Genomic DNA, 17,163 nt, shown 5'->3' with positions numbered 1-17,163 from the left:
TTACTATTTTGCTTTAAGTCAATAATACATATTTGCATGTCAGTCAAATAAAACTTAACTACTGCGCAAGTATTTTGTGTAAGGCAACAGATAGCAAAGGGTCTGCTATCTGTAGCTCAGAAATATATCCATATCCTACATACTAATACAATCTATTCCATATACTTAAATGTTAGAAGGTTTCCTAAGAAAATTACCATTGTCATAACATACATTTCTCTGTTTTGCCATGTATCAACTAGATTTCTTCTGAATATTTGATGTGCAACTTCTAAGCTAATACTTCTCTTAATTTGCTTACAAAAAAACCTACCTTGCATTTTATAGTTCCTTAGCAACCTTTTAATCTTTTTTTAACTTGCAATCCTGCATGTATATCCTGTGAACTTTTCAGGCTCAGAACAGTACCTTTTAATATTTTTCATTTAAGTTCTCTTAAAAAACGGGGAGTAAAAACTTACAGCTGATCAGATGTAGAGAGTAACTGATAGAATGTGCATGTCTTGGAGCCCGTCTGTGTTACCACCTGCAGAGCTGCCTCTTTACTGTGGGACTGACTCCAGGTTAACGCTCCCAGCATCTCCATGGCCTCAGCACCACACTCACTCAGCTTCACAGCTTCTGGAGCAAGGCTGGAGCTGCTTGTCTGTAGCTGATGTTATGACCACAGAGGTCTTAAAAGAATATATTAGCCAATTTTGTGGTAACAGCTCTTCACAACTTAATTACTTTATAGCCCTTATTTATATTCTACCGGTTATTTTGTCCTTTCATTGTCTTTAACATCATACGCACTTCTCTGTCATTTCTTCCATTATCCCCTATACCCTCTGAACTCTTCTGGTTTTCCTCGGTTTCCTTTCTGCATTCCTAATACTGCTTTTATTATTAACCTAGAGACCTTTACTTACAGTAGTGTTCTTTTTTTTTTTTTTTTTCCTCATGTTACTGAAACCATATGGTCTATATCTCTTATTTTCATACTGAAACCACTGAGTCCATATTTCTTACTTTCATTCTTGCTAGTTCTGAATGCTGCTATTACACTATATGGCTGTTACTATTGCCTAATATTTTTTTTTAAGTCTGGATTTTATCATTCTAAGCTGTCGACTGTTATTTAGGTCTAATGTTGATTTGACTTCCTTCAACCCACCAATCATTTTTTCAAAATTTTTATCCAGTAGAAGCTTCCTGCTGAACCTTACCACTACCTGCATCTTGGGTGACACTTAACCAGTTTCCTTTTATTAACTCTGTTGGCTTGCCCATGCAATCTGTCTGTCCTACAGGTACATCACATATCTTTGATTTATCATTATTTCTTAAAGTAACCACTTACTAAAGTTTATTTTCAGAGAGAAAAATGACATGATTTAAAAATAATCTTACCTTAAAATTCAAGGTAGAAAACTCTGACAGAGGTCCTCAAACAGAGTGGGAAAATCTATTGATTTCTAAATTACTTGTCTGTCTTAATATTGATGTTAAATTAAAGAAAAAAGAAAAGTCTGTACTCATAGATCATAGCCTGAACTCAGCACTCACTGATCAATCAGTTCAAAGTTTGCCTCACTCACAGCAAGGGGTGGGACCCAATGACCTTGGGAAGGGAACTAGTTTTTTAACCAGTTAATCCATGACTTTATGAAAAAGATTGCTTTTATCCTTACTAAAAATACCATCTTTAAGAAACAACTTTTTAGATCAGAAAGGATGTGATAGATTTCTATCCAACGTGCACTGAGAGTAGAATGCAGAGTAATCGGTGGCCTTAGACTTCACTGATGGGATATTGTTTATTGTAAACAGAAATAGTTATAAATATTTTTTATGAATTAATTTTAAAAACACAAGGCTGTGTTGTCTCTGAAAATTATTACATTGAAATTATTATATTGGAATCCCATCTGCATAAGCATACTTAGACCTTTTCTGATTTTTCTGAGCCTCTGTTTTTCTGAGCCTGTGATCACTGTTATCTCCACTAGATGGACCTCATGAGATGTTAAAATCTTTTTTACTGGTCTAACAATTTTATCTCTGTATGAAACAGTATTTTTCTCTTAACCATACAAGGTGTTTAAGTGCACTGCAAGGGCGGTTTTCTTACAGAGAGTGCATATTGGGAAAATAATACCATTGCTACTTTTAGTGAGGACGCATGATAAAATAGAATTAGGAAATTTTACTGTCCACCTATCAGTCTGTACCCCACCCCATTAACTTCTATAAACTTTAAGCAGGTGCAATCAAATTTTAAAAATGTAAGAATGTGAAGCATATCACGAGGAAGTATTCACACAGGCAAAGTTCAGCATAAGGAGATTTGCTTGAGTGTTTTATTTTTTACTTTGCGCATGGGAAACCCCAGGGGTGGTTCAAAGCAGACACCTAAATGCAGTGATAGGAATTGTGCACTGCAGGCCTGTTTCTTTTTTCCCTTGGGAAGAAGCAGCACCAGAACACCTAAACCTGCCTTTGTGGATGCCCACCCAGGTTCTGGCAGGAACCGAGCACAGTGCATGGCCCAGTGAATGTATGGAGCCTCCAAACAACCTCACAGACCTGCCTACCAGAAAGCTGGCAGTAAGTAGCTGACAGTGATCACGTGTGGCTCTGAAACAGTCACAACTTTCCGTCTCTTACCAGACCGAAGCAGACAAAAGGCTGGGATGTTTGTGATGGAAGGGCAGCTGAGAACCGGAGGAAGAAGCAAAGCGTATTGCTGCATAAGTACAAGATGGTTAAATCGCATTACTAATGCAGCTCACAGGCATTGCTGGAAATTAAAAAAGCTGCTCTAAGTTACCCTTAAAATATTTTCCTGTTTATTACATTTTTCAACTTCATTTTAATGTGTTTTATACAATGTTTTTATTACCAGTGAAAGTATGCATCGCTGCTAACTAGGAGTGTTACTTTAACGGATTATTAGCCAAGTTTGTAGTCAACAGTGGGTTATCTACTATTCTGAAATGGTTTTTCTGCTGAAGAAACTTTCCTTTCTGTTTACCCTTTTTCTATACACCTGGACTATCATTATATTGTTGTTTAGAATTAGTAGTAGTAATAATAAAATTAAGAGGATTGATAACTAGCCTTTATCATACTGTTAATTATATTTATATTGTTACATATTTCTGTGAAAAGCCAGCAAATTATAAAATTGCACTAAGTAGAAAAAAAAATCTTTGGATCAAGTAATCGGGTAACTCAGGTCTTTAACTGATAGTCACAGAAGTCAAACATTAAAAAGTTGTACAAAATTACAGCTAGCTACAACAAAGCTAGCAAGCTTTGTTGGTTCTGGGCACCACATCTCCCATGTTTCCTCAGTTTCTTCTAGCATTGCCTTTACTCACATATATTTTAAGTGTTGCGCTGTATGTTCTTACCTTCCGTTCTTAAATGTTCGTTTATCCAAAGAATAACTCTCTTTTGTTATTTCGCCCCCACACTGAGCAGCAGAAGAGAATTGAAAGTTAGTCTATCCACTGTTTGCATTGATTCTGCTCACCACCTTGCAGCAATTTAGTAGCAGTCTATACAAACAATTTTACATACCATATTTTCCTTAGTATTTTCATACTTCATGGAGATCATCTCAACAAAGCTATGAGGTTGAGAGTTTCAAGTTTCTAACATTGAATGACTTCCTAAAAGGATAGCATTTAAGACTCTTGCACAGAAATTTTTGTCTTGTGAGCGTATGTGCCATTTTGTTGCTGTCTTGTCAGTCATACTTTCCAGCTATCAGTGTATTTTTTTTTCTAAATTTTTCCCTTTAGTAATATTTTGAGTAGAATTTTCAGATGCTTCTAGATGTCAAGCAATATTAGAATATCTAGCTTTATATTTTCTCAACCAGTTCTAGTTTCTTTGTTATTAGCATTTAGTGACTCTTTTTCTTCTTATTGTCAAGAAAGCATTAAATTCATTTGTTTGCTAACCATCAAAGTACATTGTTACATTTCTACCTGTGGTTGTCCAATTTAGCAATTTTGAATGAGAACAACAGTGAACTTAATTGTCATTCTTTAGAGGGCCAGAACCTCAACTACTGTAGAGTGACAATCATGTTATGCTGGTTAGGATCTGGTCCCAAACGTTGATATTCCACAAGATGGCAAAGCTTAGGTAAGATCATCCTTCTGAAGACTCGTGTGTTTGATAAAGAAGCAATACGATCTGGTGCATAATAATTGTAATCTCTTCCCTTCCCAACTGTCCCTGGGAAAAAAAGAGCTTTAGGAAACATGCTCATTTCCTGCAATAAGTAGTCATTTAATTAAAGAACAAAAGTAACAGGAATCAAAAATGCTTGCAGCTGTGATTCTGTTAGACATTATATAAAAAAGAATGAAATTATAATACATTAAATTAGTTTTTAGAACATGAACTTAAGTGTTTTACAAACTAATTGTGGTAAGTTCAAAATGTCTTGTCAAAGTAATACTGAATGACCGTGTGTCGTGTCCATTTATGTCAGAGGCCTTGGAATGGTAAAGCCTGTACATGCACAACATCTCCTTTTCCAAGATAGACTGCAAAACAGTTTAACAAAGTGTTAAAGGAGAGTAGTAGGTTCTTTCAAGTAGCTTTACTTCAGTCTTTTTCAGCAGATCATCCCACTCCACAGGCCATCACTCTTCTGACTTCAGAGCGAAGTACGTCTCTGGTGTTTCTTTCTGTACGTAAGTGCTGCAGAGACTTCATCTGCAGAGTCCTTCTTTCACATAAACATCAAGGTATCCAGGGCTGAACTTTAGGGAAAGACTTATATATTCCCTGATGTGTGTTCAGCAGCAGTATCAAAAAGTAAAGACAGATTCTTCTCAGAAGAAAATTTCTATGGCCTGTGAAATCTAAGAGAAATAAGAAACATTTTTCAAACCACTTTGAAGTAAAAAAAATAGCATTTTTAAAAAATTCTGTTAGATTAATAAAAAAGTTTTTTAAAAAACAGTATTCGTTCTGTTTAAAGTTACGGTAACAGATTGAATAACATTAGCAACCTGAAGTCTTAATTTTCACCACCACATTTCCACATGTATGCCATGAGTGTAGGGCAGTTACAGGCCTCATGGCCCAGGCTAACCAGTTTACAGTTACTGGGGAGTGCAAGTGCAAATACAGGTTTAGGGTTGATTTGTTGTTTTTTTTGTTTTTTTCCTCTTAAGAATTAAGCCACAGTTCATTATTGGTAGAAATATTCTTTATTGTGTAGTGATCTTGTTATTTTGTAAGAGTTAAGCAATGTTGAGCTAATGCTCTGGAAAATATGAGGACATACTGTTGGTTTAATGTACAATAGTCTTAAGAGTCTGTCTGGAATAAATATACTTTTGTTCTATAGGCTTGTTCTTTTGGCTGAGATACGTAATTAAAGTCCCAATCATTTGTAATGACTTAGCACCAATTGTAAATTGTAATCCTGTTTTCTCTTAATATCCTGAACAAATTTCAAAATATTATCATCTACTTAAGCTCCCCAGGTAGCTTCAGTTAGAGAAGGTATCTCTCCCTTTCAGACTTAAATTGCAGCCATCCCAGGTTTTTCCCCCTATATTTCATTCTGTCAATGCAGTGATGTCTTGCCATAAACATAGAGTCTGAGTACTTTAATGTTAAAATGACCCTAACAATTGCATGAATGTTCTAGAATTATATTAATACAGCCTTTAGATCAGTGTACACTGCACTTACAACTCAAGTGCGTTTGCCTAGACCATATTTTCATTGAAGAGCCAAAGCTCAGTGAAGCTAGAATTGATTCCAAGTTCAGAAATAAGCATGGGACTGGTGAAGTGAACCTTCCAGAACATGGGACTGCACACTGCGTTCCTTAGCACAGTGCTAAGCAACTTCCCTTAGCAGCCAGCACACCTGAGAATGCTTACCGAGATGGCAAGAGTACACTCTGCTCACAGCAACTCCTAAAACTGTGTTTTAAAAGCAATTGGGCTTGCTCAAGAGACCTAATAGAAATTGTAGGAAATAACTGCTTGCTGTTTCAATTTTTCTCTAACTAACAAGGTCTTTTTGGAAGCAATGATGGCTGTGGAATCAGCCTCTCACATTTTTTCCCACTTAGAAAAGGGAAATGAATGTTTTCATGCATGTTTAAACATAGTGCCTGTCATCAGTGCTGGCAGATGAAGCAAGCACGAGACTGAGTAGGTTCACACTGGCCCCACCACTCGGAGTGCCAAGAGTCCAAACCAGTTGTGTCCTGCCCTCTCTGCTGGTCTGTCACTACATGTCCTGGGGGGGTTGTACTCCTTCCACTAGCAACAGGGCTGACATTCAAGGGATACTGAAACCTACAGGCTCAACCCGTTACAATAAATTCAGTTGGTTACTTAGGGGCATTAAGTATGTCTTGTTACAGTATATTTTATAAATTTTATATTTCTTACAGTATTTATTTTAAATTTTATATTTCTTACGAGGGAAGTTGCAGTGTTTGTGATAATAAGGTTGCACACACAAGTATATTTAATTAAAAAACCTTTATATAGCATATTAAGTTGTTCATCTCCTTAAAAAAATTATATACGCTACATTTAATTTTTTGTCATAGCTTTTGAATCTTCAGTGCAAAGAATGCAAGCTGAGTGCTGTTCTGGAGAAGGTCTGGGGGCTTCTCAGCACATGCTAATCAAAGAAAAAAAAAAAATCGAGAAAGCCAGGTTCTGGCTAGAAAGAGAAATACTTCAATTTTCTTTTAAAATAAACCTTCCTTTGCATATTTTCCCACATCCAGCATGTAAGAGCAAAATCTACGGATTCAGGACTCAAGCAGACTGTTTTTAGCAGGCAATGGAAATAAATAGCTGGAACACTGACCTTGTCAAATGTTTGCTTGATGCATGTACCTCCATTTCATTACTTTTGTATTCATTTAGCTCTTTCCGAATTGCTGCCTAGGAATTGAAAACAGAAGGTGGTTAACAATTTTGTATTTATAAGCATTGTCAAATACCAGACTTGCAGAGCAGAACAGGAGTTTTCTGAAGTAGAAATAATAGGTATTGGGTATAACAAAGCACCCTATGCCAGTGGAGATGCTGAATATGTAGATTAAATGGATTGGTGATATGATTATGCTTATTCATTAGTGATTGCTGCCAGGGTCATGCCTGTCTAGGAGCAATTCTGACAGAATAAAACTACAGTGCTTATTGTCTATTTTAATAAGATTCCAGTTAAAATTTATTAAAGATTAAGAGAATTTGCTGAGAAATTGATTAGATGGTCAACTGACTTTCATGGAATGTCAATGTGTGTCATTTTTAAAATAAAAATCAGAATGTTTGCCTTATCACGGTTTGCAAATACCAGTCCAGACTCTGTTGTCACCAGGATCCATAGGACTGTACAGTCATAAGTGAAGAAAAATGTTCTCTTTTGGTGCTTAATACAATGAAACTCAAGACTATAAAAGTGAGAGTATTCTTTTGTTTAAATGGCAACTGAGAGTGGTGTTTTCAGATACTCTTTTATATTTGGTACTTCATTGTTTAGCTACGTAAAATGATGAGACTTATACCCTTGTGCATGTTTTATATCAGATTTGGCTTATTAAAAGAAAAACAAGGCAAAATAATGTATTTGTCTACTCCGAAAAAGAAGTTTTTCAGTCATAAATGCAATGGTCAAACTCCTGACCCTGAATTCCTGACATATGTCACCAGTATATGCATTGAACTGTGTCACTTTCTTTTTAGCTTATAAACCTGCCTAGTTAACAATATAAAAACCGTGAAACTAGGAAAAGCCTAATTTTGATACATAACCATTACATACAAGGAAAATACAAAATCATTATTCCATTGATTAATATATAATAGCTTATTCACCTTTTTAGTGAGCTCAAGAGAACAGCTACTGTAGTAGAAATATGTTGTTCCTTTTTTATATAAGTCCTATAAAAACATTTGTTAGACTTTTTACTGGGGAGACACTGGAATGGAGAAGAATGAAGTGTTTGACCTCCACACCTCAGAACAAAGCAGTAACAGTGCCGATATTTGCCATTTTACCCAGTAATTACCTCAGCATCCCTACTCATTCTGCTTGCGGCAGCCCTGAAACTTCAAAACTTACTCAGCAACTGTTCTATCTGGAATCAAGCTGAACTGTTTTTCTTCCTATTCAAGGCACCTAAATGTGAAAGTTAAATTAGGATGTAAATCAGCTATGTGGCTGGTATGTGATGGAACAGAAATGAGTATTCGTTTATGCTTGTGAAAACGTGCAATCAAGCGACTCCTTGAGCATTCATAGGAAACAGGAAAGGAAATATTTGCGTGTTTAGAAAGACAGTGGAAGATATTTACATGTTTGGGACAAAACTTCCCAGTCTAAGGATAAATGTTAATATATAAAGGCTGGGTAGAAGCCTTTATAGTCCTCAATAGGCATTTTTATAATAGCACTTTTTATGATAGTATGCATTGGTCAGTGGGGTTTCAGCATAAAAAATAATGGTAACATTTTCAGAGAATAAATGTCCTGGAGGTTAAATGTCTTTGCAGAATTTGATGTATCCTTGTGGACAAAGCAAGTAGAAAGCAGTAATATGTCGCTTTATTACATCATTACCTTATCTGCTGCTGATAGTCTTGTCCATGGTTTATCTGCTCGCCTGTCGTAGTCCTGTGCTTTTGCCACTTCCACATAATCACTGAATCGAATCAGGATTTTTCTGTCTCTTAGTTCATCAACTGTAGGTCTCTGGTTAAGCTGTATTAAATATTTGGTAAAATAAAAGGAGCGTTAATAACAAATGTTTTTTGCTTCCCATCTTAGCTGAGTGTGCATTTATGTATATGAAAAAACCCCCAACCCTTGGAAATTCCAGGGAAATACACAACCCTTCAGAAGATTGTTAGAAGAGTAGTAATGGTTTAAATGGAGTTGTGGGCTACAGCACAGTGGCTTTATAATGGACAAAAGAGGAAAATATTTTAACCTGGATATTGATAAAATGAATTTATATTACATAAATAAATCATAATGAATTTATGACTTATGTATAATATCATATGCTGTAGGGTTTTCTACTACAGTCAGTGGCAGATTGGCTGCATAAGGTTTTCAGGCCTGGACCCATTGTAAGAATTTCAGTTTGTCTTTAACAAGTTATCGCCATATTTGGCTTATAATTTCAGTCAGGGTTTCTAGGAACAGAACAATAACAAGATCTACTTCTGATTCTGAGAATACCTTAAATGCAAAGAGAAATTTATTGTGGGAGCACACCTGGTGCTCAGCAGGGACTCAGCTCTACTACTGATGGCTACAAAGAATGAAGTAGTCCTAGCAGTGTAGTTGAAAATAAGCAGTGTGCCAGCAAATATCCGTTTTCTGATTTAAAGCTTATATATAAATATTCTAATAAGACTCGTGTAGCTGAGAAAGTAGATATTTTTATAATTCATATTACTAAATATGCCTGAGACACTGCTGAGGAGGATGTATGTTAAGGGAGTTTTTGTGTAATAATGACCTCTATGACTGGTTGATGTTATATTAGCTTTGCTAAATTTCTAAAAGCTAAAAGAAGGTACTTCAAGATTTTACCTTTCTTGTCAGTCTCTGTTTGATTTCCCTTCTTTCTTCCTGTTCTGTTTGATCATTTCTTTCTGTGGAAAATATTTTAAAAAAAGATTACTTTCCTCGTGAGGATTAGTATTTTCCAAAGTTCCAGGCAATAAAAATTAAGAGTGAAAAAAAAAAAAAGTAGCTGGTTGTTTTGTAAGTTCAGTACATCTCCCTGGTTCTCTGTTGGAACATAGTTACCTCTCTAAGGACAACTTACTGGTGCCAGCGTCAGCTTTTCCTGTGCTCTAAACTCTGAGGAGATTTAATAAAACAACAGCAGCCACAGTAACTCTCCAGTTGTATAAACTTCAGAAAGAAAATCAAAATACTCCATAGTTAATCATTTTTTTTATATTGCTGAAGCCATTCATTGCTGTTAGATGCTGAAAAGACTCATTGCAGCAGCTCCAGGGAAAGGTCTGTTCTTTCCTCTATAACCATATTCTCAGGCCACATCTTCAGATGGTCACACTGCCACGGCAGTTATCTTTGACTTGCATGCTTTTTTGCTCTGATATTCAGGATGTGTCACTGACATTAGAACCTCTTTATCCTCGTGGGGTTTTCTTTTGTAGCGTTCCATTCTAACCTAAGCCAGCTCGCTTTTGTGTGTTGCGCCTATTAACATTCAAGCCGTGATAACTCCTACACACTGGGTCTAAAAATAGAGTGCTGTAACACTGTGTGAAATATATCCTTTGCCTTGGGAAACAAGTTAATGGCGTTTCTATTTCTAGTACTATCTGTTACTAAATTAAGGTGTGAGCCTATGACCTGACAAAGCTGAAGACCTAGTGAAAAATGTTTAACCATTCTGGGATTCTCTAGATGCTACTGTGAAGTTTATTATACGACTGGTATTAGGTATTTCCAGTGTTTAAGCACACGTGATTATTAATGTGCCTTGAAAAAACACTCGCACTGCAGATGAGTTTCCAAAATGATATTTTTAGTAATGACGTATTCTCTCTTATTTTTACGCTCATTAGTTTACACTGAAATGCAATCGTAAGTATCTATTTAAAATAACATAGCAGTGCATAGCCACAACTAGCTATAGTAGAAATGCAAATTAAAATGCTATAATGTGCTGTATTACAATTCAGTGTCAAGGCACACATTTAAAAGAATAGGACAGCTAAAATTAGTGCTCTGTCAGGGATGAACAGCTATTTAAGTCTGGAATGTTTAAAAAGAGAACAGGCTTTAAAAAGTGGAGCATTTTCTAAGATGTAGAGATACCTGCAAGAAGTTACTAATGCTTCGTTCAGTTTTAATTCACACCTTTTAGAGTCGATATTCCTATCTATGTATTTTTATTCAAAGAGAATTTCCTGTGGCATAGTGCTTTTTTAACATATGCCTGTGATATGCACTGAGAGAATACCTAAAGGAAAAATAAAAATACACATTTCTGATCAAAAAATGCTTTTCCAAATATATTGAACATGTATAGTGACCCATTTCTTTGAGACATTCTCTGAGGTTCAGTGCTTATTCCCAGCTTCAAGAAATATAAGAAATGGTTCTTTTAGGAAAAAAAAACGACCAACAGATTGATAGGAAATGCTAGCAAGGGCATTATAAACTCAGGCGTTATTACAGAGACAACCCAGAGAGGTTTTTCCCATCAACATCACTCTGCCTACACTTAGATCCATTCATTAGTGAGGGCTGGTTTTATAAACCTCAGTAGAGAGACACTCCCAATTATGAAGTGGCATGTGCAGTACTGTAATTCATTTTGCCTCTCTATGAGTTATTCAGGGAACTCTTAGCTGTGCGTGACACTGAAACAATTCCTGGTGTTAAGAATGAACCAGGGATTGCACAGTGTGATTTAAGAGATGCTGCCTTTTTGAATGTGACTGCCAGCTTTCTGTTGAATACAGGAAGAAGATGTGTGAACACCTGGAACGTGATTTTAGTTCCTAAGCTTTTCGTGCTTTGTGGTAAGCCAGCAGTGTTTCTATAGATAAAGGAGTTAGAAGATGAACAAAATTGTAAGGAACCGTCAGCTTTAAGTTTGCTTTTTAAGTATTACTTTTATCTCAGAAACATCTCCCTGAGGGAGATAAGTCACTTTTTAAAATCTTACTGAGCTTTATTTTAAAATAACATAGTAGTTGCACTTAGGCACTGATTTTGACAGAGGAGTACAAATGTGAATTATTAGTTCTTAACACAGGTTTGGAGGTAGCATTGCTTCTGTTAGGAGTATGTATTATGAACATCAAAGTTGTTAGGAAACTTACAGTGCAATTGTACAAACCCTTACAACCCGGAGGAGATTGCAGTGATTTCACTGAAGGGCGTTTATTCCTAACACCTAACAAGAATGTTGATACCCCTATTAATAAAAAGAAACTTTACTAATTTCTAAATTCACTCAATACTGAGACTAGAGTTGTTAGATCTGCCCGGCCTTTTAAGATTACAACTGACGCAGCTAAGCGATGACCTTAGCTCTTTACAAGATACTTAGCCTTTTATATTATGGAAGAGGCAAATAAAATAGAAGTGGTTCTGATCTCAGCCAAACCTGTATAAAGCCTGAGCAACTAAACTGAATAAATTTGCTCCATGCTGGGAGCTCTTTAAATAAGATAGAAATCTAGACCAGTATGTAGCTGGCATTCAGGAAATATCTTTAATTCTGCTTTATCTTCTTTCTGCTTTATCTCTCTCTAAGCTCATTATATGAATGTATTCAAACTTTTTTATTATTAAAGCTGGTCAGTTTAACCCAGATTAAGGATGTAAACAGCACAGACCAAAAAGTAAACATAAAGGAACAGATTTCTTCAGTAGAGATCAGCTCTTCCTTAGCCAGGAAAAAACCCAGAGAAACAGATTTTCAGAGATCTTAGGTACTCACTCTAGAAAATCTGGCCCCACATATTTCAGAATCTTGGGTTAATGCTTTTTCTTGTCTCTTGTGGTACATGACAGGCGAAGTTAGGCCAAGTTCATCCATTCACATTTGCAAAGAATGTGTCCTGTTTCTCATTTAGCTATGCACGTGTTAGGTACATGTAATTTTACCGTGTGCAATGTATGCATTGGAAGAGTACTGAAAATACTGATATGGAATTCCTTTGTGTTAAAACTGAAATGAAATCCCCAGCAACTTCAATGGCAAGAGCATAAGGTTTTTTCTACGAACTACAAAGAAAGTTCTGAGACATTAAATTTTAGGTAACAAAATGTAGATAACTTTTTAATAATGAATTACAATCACAATAATTAAATATGAATTAAATAGCATAGGCAGCATGGCTTGTATTACAAACTTATGTGGCTTTATGTTTTATGCCTGTTTAATGAGCAACAAACTATTGTTCACATAATTGTTTTTTGTTTTTCAACACTAGACCATGAAAATAACAGAAGCAATGTACTTTCCTCCAAGCAGATGGCCTCTCCCTTTCTCTTGTTTGTGACTCATAATGGAGCCAGTTTCAAAGCTCTCTCTCACCTTCCCCTAACTTTGAGGATTCCCTGCACTTGCAAGGAAAGGGATTATGTTCATCACTTCTTTGAGCCTCAGGTCAGAATCTTTAGGAAAAGAGTTGCAAGTTTCTGTCTTGTGTTTATTTTGAGAGATGTTGAGAACATTCCCCTGTGGCAGCATCTATAGAAGGCCTCGAACTGTCCCTCTGATAACTCTTAATATGTCAGAATGATCTTTCTTTGACTTGTCTTTGGGAAGATCTTTAATCATATGATCAAAAGTACTTGCTAGGAGAATCACACCTCTGTAAGGATGCTTCCTCCATTCCACTTTAGCCTTGGTGGCAATTCAGTGTACAGTTTGCCATGACAGTCCACATCTTGAAAAATGTCAGTCCAATTCTCATTGCACTGTGTGACAGTAAAATTGTATTCCTCTCTTAGACATTCATAACAGTGTAATCAGAATGAAAATTATTTGAATTATTATTTGAAAGCGTATATTTGAACAAGTCATTCTTTCCTGGACTAAATTGCTTGCCTTTATCAAGTTGTAAATTGTGACTCCTGCAGTATTTGAAACCCAGGACATGTGAAAATTTAAAACTTTTAGGTACAGAAAATAATCCCAGTGAATGAATTTGTCTATTTAAAAATAACATGTTCTAGAAATGCAATCGCTGGTTTCAACAAACACATATAAAATACTTTAGGAAAAAAATACTCACGTTTAAGTATATTTCTTCTTTCTAGCTCCTCAACAGCAGGTCTTTGGCTGAGTCGCCTGCGGAAAAACACCAAAATCACATTTTGTACCATGCCTGTTCTTTGGAAAGTCTGCAGTATTCTGAGTTCTGGTTGGTGTTTTCCTTAGGGAGGGGACTACAGAATCCCTCTCCAGGACAGAGGAAGAAAAAAAAATACAAGAATCCTGGCACCAGAATGTTTTCTTCTATTATTTTTCCCAAATGTCAGCAATGCAGGTAGAAGTTCTCCTCTAGTTTGCTCTGCTGTCAGTGAAATGCTCCCTCAGAACGTGCATCCTTTTCACCATACTTTCCAGACAGTCAGTTGGAACCAGTGCTCTCCAATGGTTAAATTCACTCTTGTGAGGGTATTTAAGGTGGTTATCAAATGAGTTTCACAGTGATCTTCTGTAGCTATCGCTGCCTCTACCTTTTAATCTCACATAGCAGTGGGCTTCCTTTTTTCTAGTAACACTAGTGGTGCATCCTGACAAAATGCAGACTTGCCAGAAATAAAGCTTTCCTGTGGTTTCCCGACTACACATCTAACAGACCAATCCAGCAGCTCTCCTCCTGCCTGCTGAATAAAATTCGTGTGCTGCTCACAGCCTCATGCTGTCTGAACGGAGTGTCTTATGCAGTTTCACCTCCCCTTTTCAGTAGTGCTGCTTCAGGATTGAGTCTTCAAATCATATGATCAGTGCCATAGCGATTTTTTTTCTGCATACTAAATGAGACTTCCCCACGAGACACTGCTAATATCTGCAGAGAATCTCAGGTAATTGAGCCCCTCCCCTAGGCAGACACACACACATGCTGCATTTGCTAGCTTTCAAGTAATAATCCAGCAAGCAGATCGGAAAGAGTTTATGATGCTTTCTGGCCTGCGTTCTGGCAATGTTAAGGATTCTCATCGTCTCCTCTCCAGCAGATGTTGCCAAGCCAGAGATGAAGTTACAGAGACAAAGAAATGCTCAGACCAGGGACCACACTGCAAACCACTGCTGCAGTAGTTATCCCTCTACTGTCTATAGGAAATAAAGGAATGATTATAAAGGGATGCTATAACAAGATCTACATTTTGTCAAATATACAAGAGATGGAGTAATGAAGTAACTGTTAACAGCCTGTAAAAGAACTGGTAAAAGTACCTGATTCTAATTGCTCCTTGTTTTTTAAGCCTTACCAAATATAGGTTCAAAATCAGCTCTGTATTCATATGTTATCAGACCAACAACCCAAAATATGCCTGCAACTCCTTATCCTTTTTTAATTAATTTCCCTGATGTCACTGGGAAAGCTCTCATCTTTGGCAAAGGGAAGGTATCACAACTACTATACCAGATTCACACCAACAGAAAACTTAGATGATGAACTCTTGTGCTTAGAAACACCTACAGTCTAACTCTCGTTCCTCCTACCTAACATTTTGTATCACCTAAGGTTTTTCTCCTAGTCTCTGGATTTCTTTTTGGACTAATGAGTTGGATACTCCAGCAGTGGAAGTTGTAATAATCCAAACAGGAATGGTGGTGAAATGCCCTGCTAAAGGCTTTAAATATGTAATTTAAATTCCTGTTACCCTTGGGCTCCTTCCTCCTCAGTCATTTCCCTGTATGTCTTAGAAATGATATAACTCTAGCTAGGTTTTGTTTGAAAGAGATTAGTGTGCATTTTATAATATAAATCAGGGAAGAATGACTTAGAGAGCTTATCTGCAAATTAAAGGTCCAACAGACCTGCTGCTCACATGCCTCTATCTCAAGCCATTCTTAATTACAGCCCTTCCATGCGAGATTTATAGATTCTACCAGAATCTGTACATTAGATTTCAGAGGCCCCTTTTAAACTGGGGGATTAAAAGCCTAACAGAAATGATTACAGCAGTGTGAGAATGCATATGTATATGAATGCCTGTATAGCGTGTATATATATATAGTTACGTATGATGTTTAATTATTTAAAATCCTGTTTCACTTTTGGCTTTGATAAATACATGAGAGGTGCATAGAGAAACATACTTCTGCGTACACCCTCAGCTTTACCCACAACAGAAGGAAAAGGTGCAGTTATACACAGGTGTATGCACGAGAAGGCATTGCATTTTTTTCCCTGAGTTTTTCAGACATACGGACCATAATTCCAAGCTTTTTGTCATAGTCACGAAACTAGATATGGACTTTTCCTCAAACTAGATTCTAACAGGATTTTGGGAAGCTGGGGATAGAGTAATAACACCAAATACAGCAAGAGTCATGATCAAACAATGAGAAGTGGCAACGCAACTGACATTGTTGCTACCATTATGTAGCAACATTTAGTTTGTTATTCTGTTCAGGAGAAGCCTCTCTCTGCCCAGAAATCCCTTTCATTTGCTTTCTCCGCTGTGAGAGCTGTGCTACACGGTGGCTGGGCTCTGGGCAGAGGAAATGGCACAAGTCGGTGAAGGTGAAGGACTCCAGATGCCTCCACCAAGGGCTGCTGATGGTAACGAGGGGAAGCAGCTGTGAGCCCGGCCCAGCCAGGCGAGCGAGGGCCAGGGGGGCACGTGTCTCTGCTGAGCTGTGCTGGCATAAATCAGGATATGAGAGGCCCTTTCTGCTGAAGGGTCTTTTCTATGTCCGGTGAGCAGTGTGCCTGCTTGCAGAGTGTGCTGCCTTGCCTGATCATCTGCCATAGCAAGAAACTAGTTGCTGCTGTGGGTGTTGGACTTGTGGGCAGAGCCTGTCCTGCTTGAGTTGCTCAGCTGCTTTGGGAGGATGGAGGAGGGTGCTTCATCCCCCTACAGGGGATTGAGCAGCCCCAGCCACGCTATTTCCTCAGAAAGGGACTCGCAGTCCCCCTTGATACCGCCAACTTCCCTCAAAACTCGCCTGCAGCCAGGCTTGGAGCAAGGACAAATAGACTTCTGAAGGTTCCTCTCAGATCAGCAGCTCAGGGTAGTGCAGGGGAAGACGCAGGTTACCCTTGTCAAAAATGCATGTCCCTCTTGAAGGGAGCTTTTAAATAAGAAACTGTTTCGGATGAGTTTGTGCCTCTGCTTGGGTGACCTGTTCTCTGGGCAACAAGTGCTCAACTTTGGATATTTATTTCATGTTTTTCTCTGAAGCTGTTAAAATGTGAAATCCCTCCTCTGACAGAACCAGAAAACACCCCCTGCGTGTCGAGCTCGGTGTGTTTCCTCAGAAGGTGGCTGTCCGGCCCTGCGGAGAGGCAGCGCCATGGCCTCAGAAACGCCGCCACGCCTCAGGGAAGTCCGGCCTGGGGAAATGGCGGCCAGCTCGCCTCACGCTGTTGTTGGGGAGCACAGGCCAGGACACAGGGACTGAGAGACCAAGGCTCTAGAGGAGGG

At 37.7% G+C, this 17,163-nt stretch overlaps 1 protein-coding gene across 4 annotated transcripts in view; it reads right to left on the bottom strand.

Moving 5' to 3' along the window:
- Positions 1 to 4,266: 4,266 nt before the first annotated feature.
- The window catches only part of PHACTR3 (phosphatase and actin regulator 3), a 115,190-nt gene continuing 102,293 nt past the window's right edge, over positions 4,267 to 17,163 (bottom strand). For all 4 annotated transcript variants that reach the window (XM_074919969.1, XM_074919970.1, XM_074919971.1 and 1 more), the window contains exons 9-13: positions 13,794 to 13,849; positions 9,592 to 9,653; positions 8,611 to 8,751; positions 6,853 to 6,929; positions 4,267 to 4,868 (exon numbers count right to left, since the gene is read on the bottom strand). In XM_074919969.1, the coding sequence (XP_074776070.1) occupies positions 4,853 to 4,868; positions 6,853 to 6,929; positions 8,611 to 8,751; positions 9,592 to 9,653; positions 13,794 to 13,849 (352 nt within the window). In that variant the 3' untranslated portion in view covers positions 4,267 to 4,852. The remainder of the gene's footprint in view (positions 4,869 to 6,852; positions 6,930 to 8,610; positions 8,752 to 9,591; positions 9,654 to 13,793; positions 13,850 to 17,163) is intronic.

The sequence above is a fragment of the Athene noctua genome, chromosome 16 (genome assembly GCF_965140245.1).
Source record: "Athene noctua chromosome 16, bAthNoc1.hap1.1, whole genome shotgun sequence".
Classification (NCBI taxonomy): Eukaryota; Metazoa; Chordata; class Aves; order Strigiformes; family Strigidae; genus Athene; species Athene noctua.
This window is presented reverse-complemented; position numbering and strand designations above follow the sequence as displayed.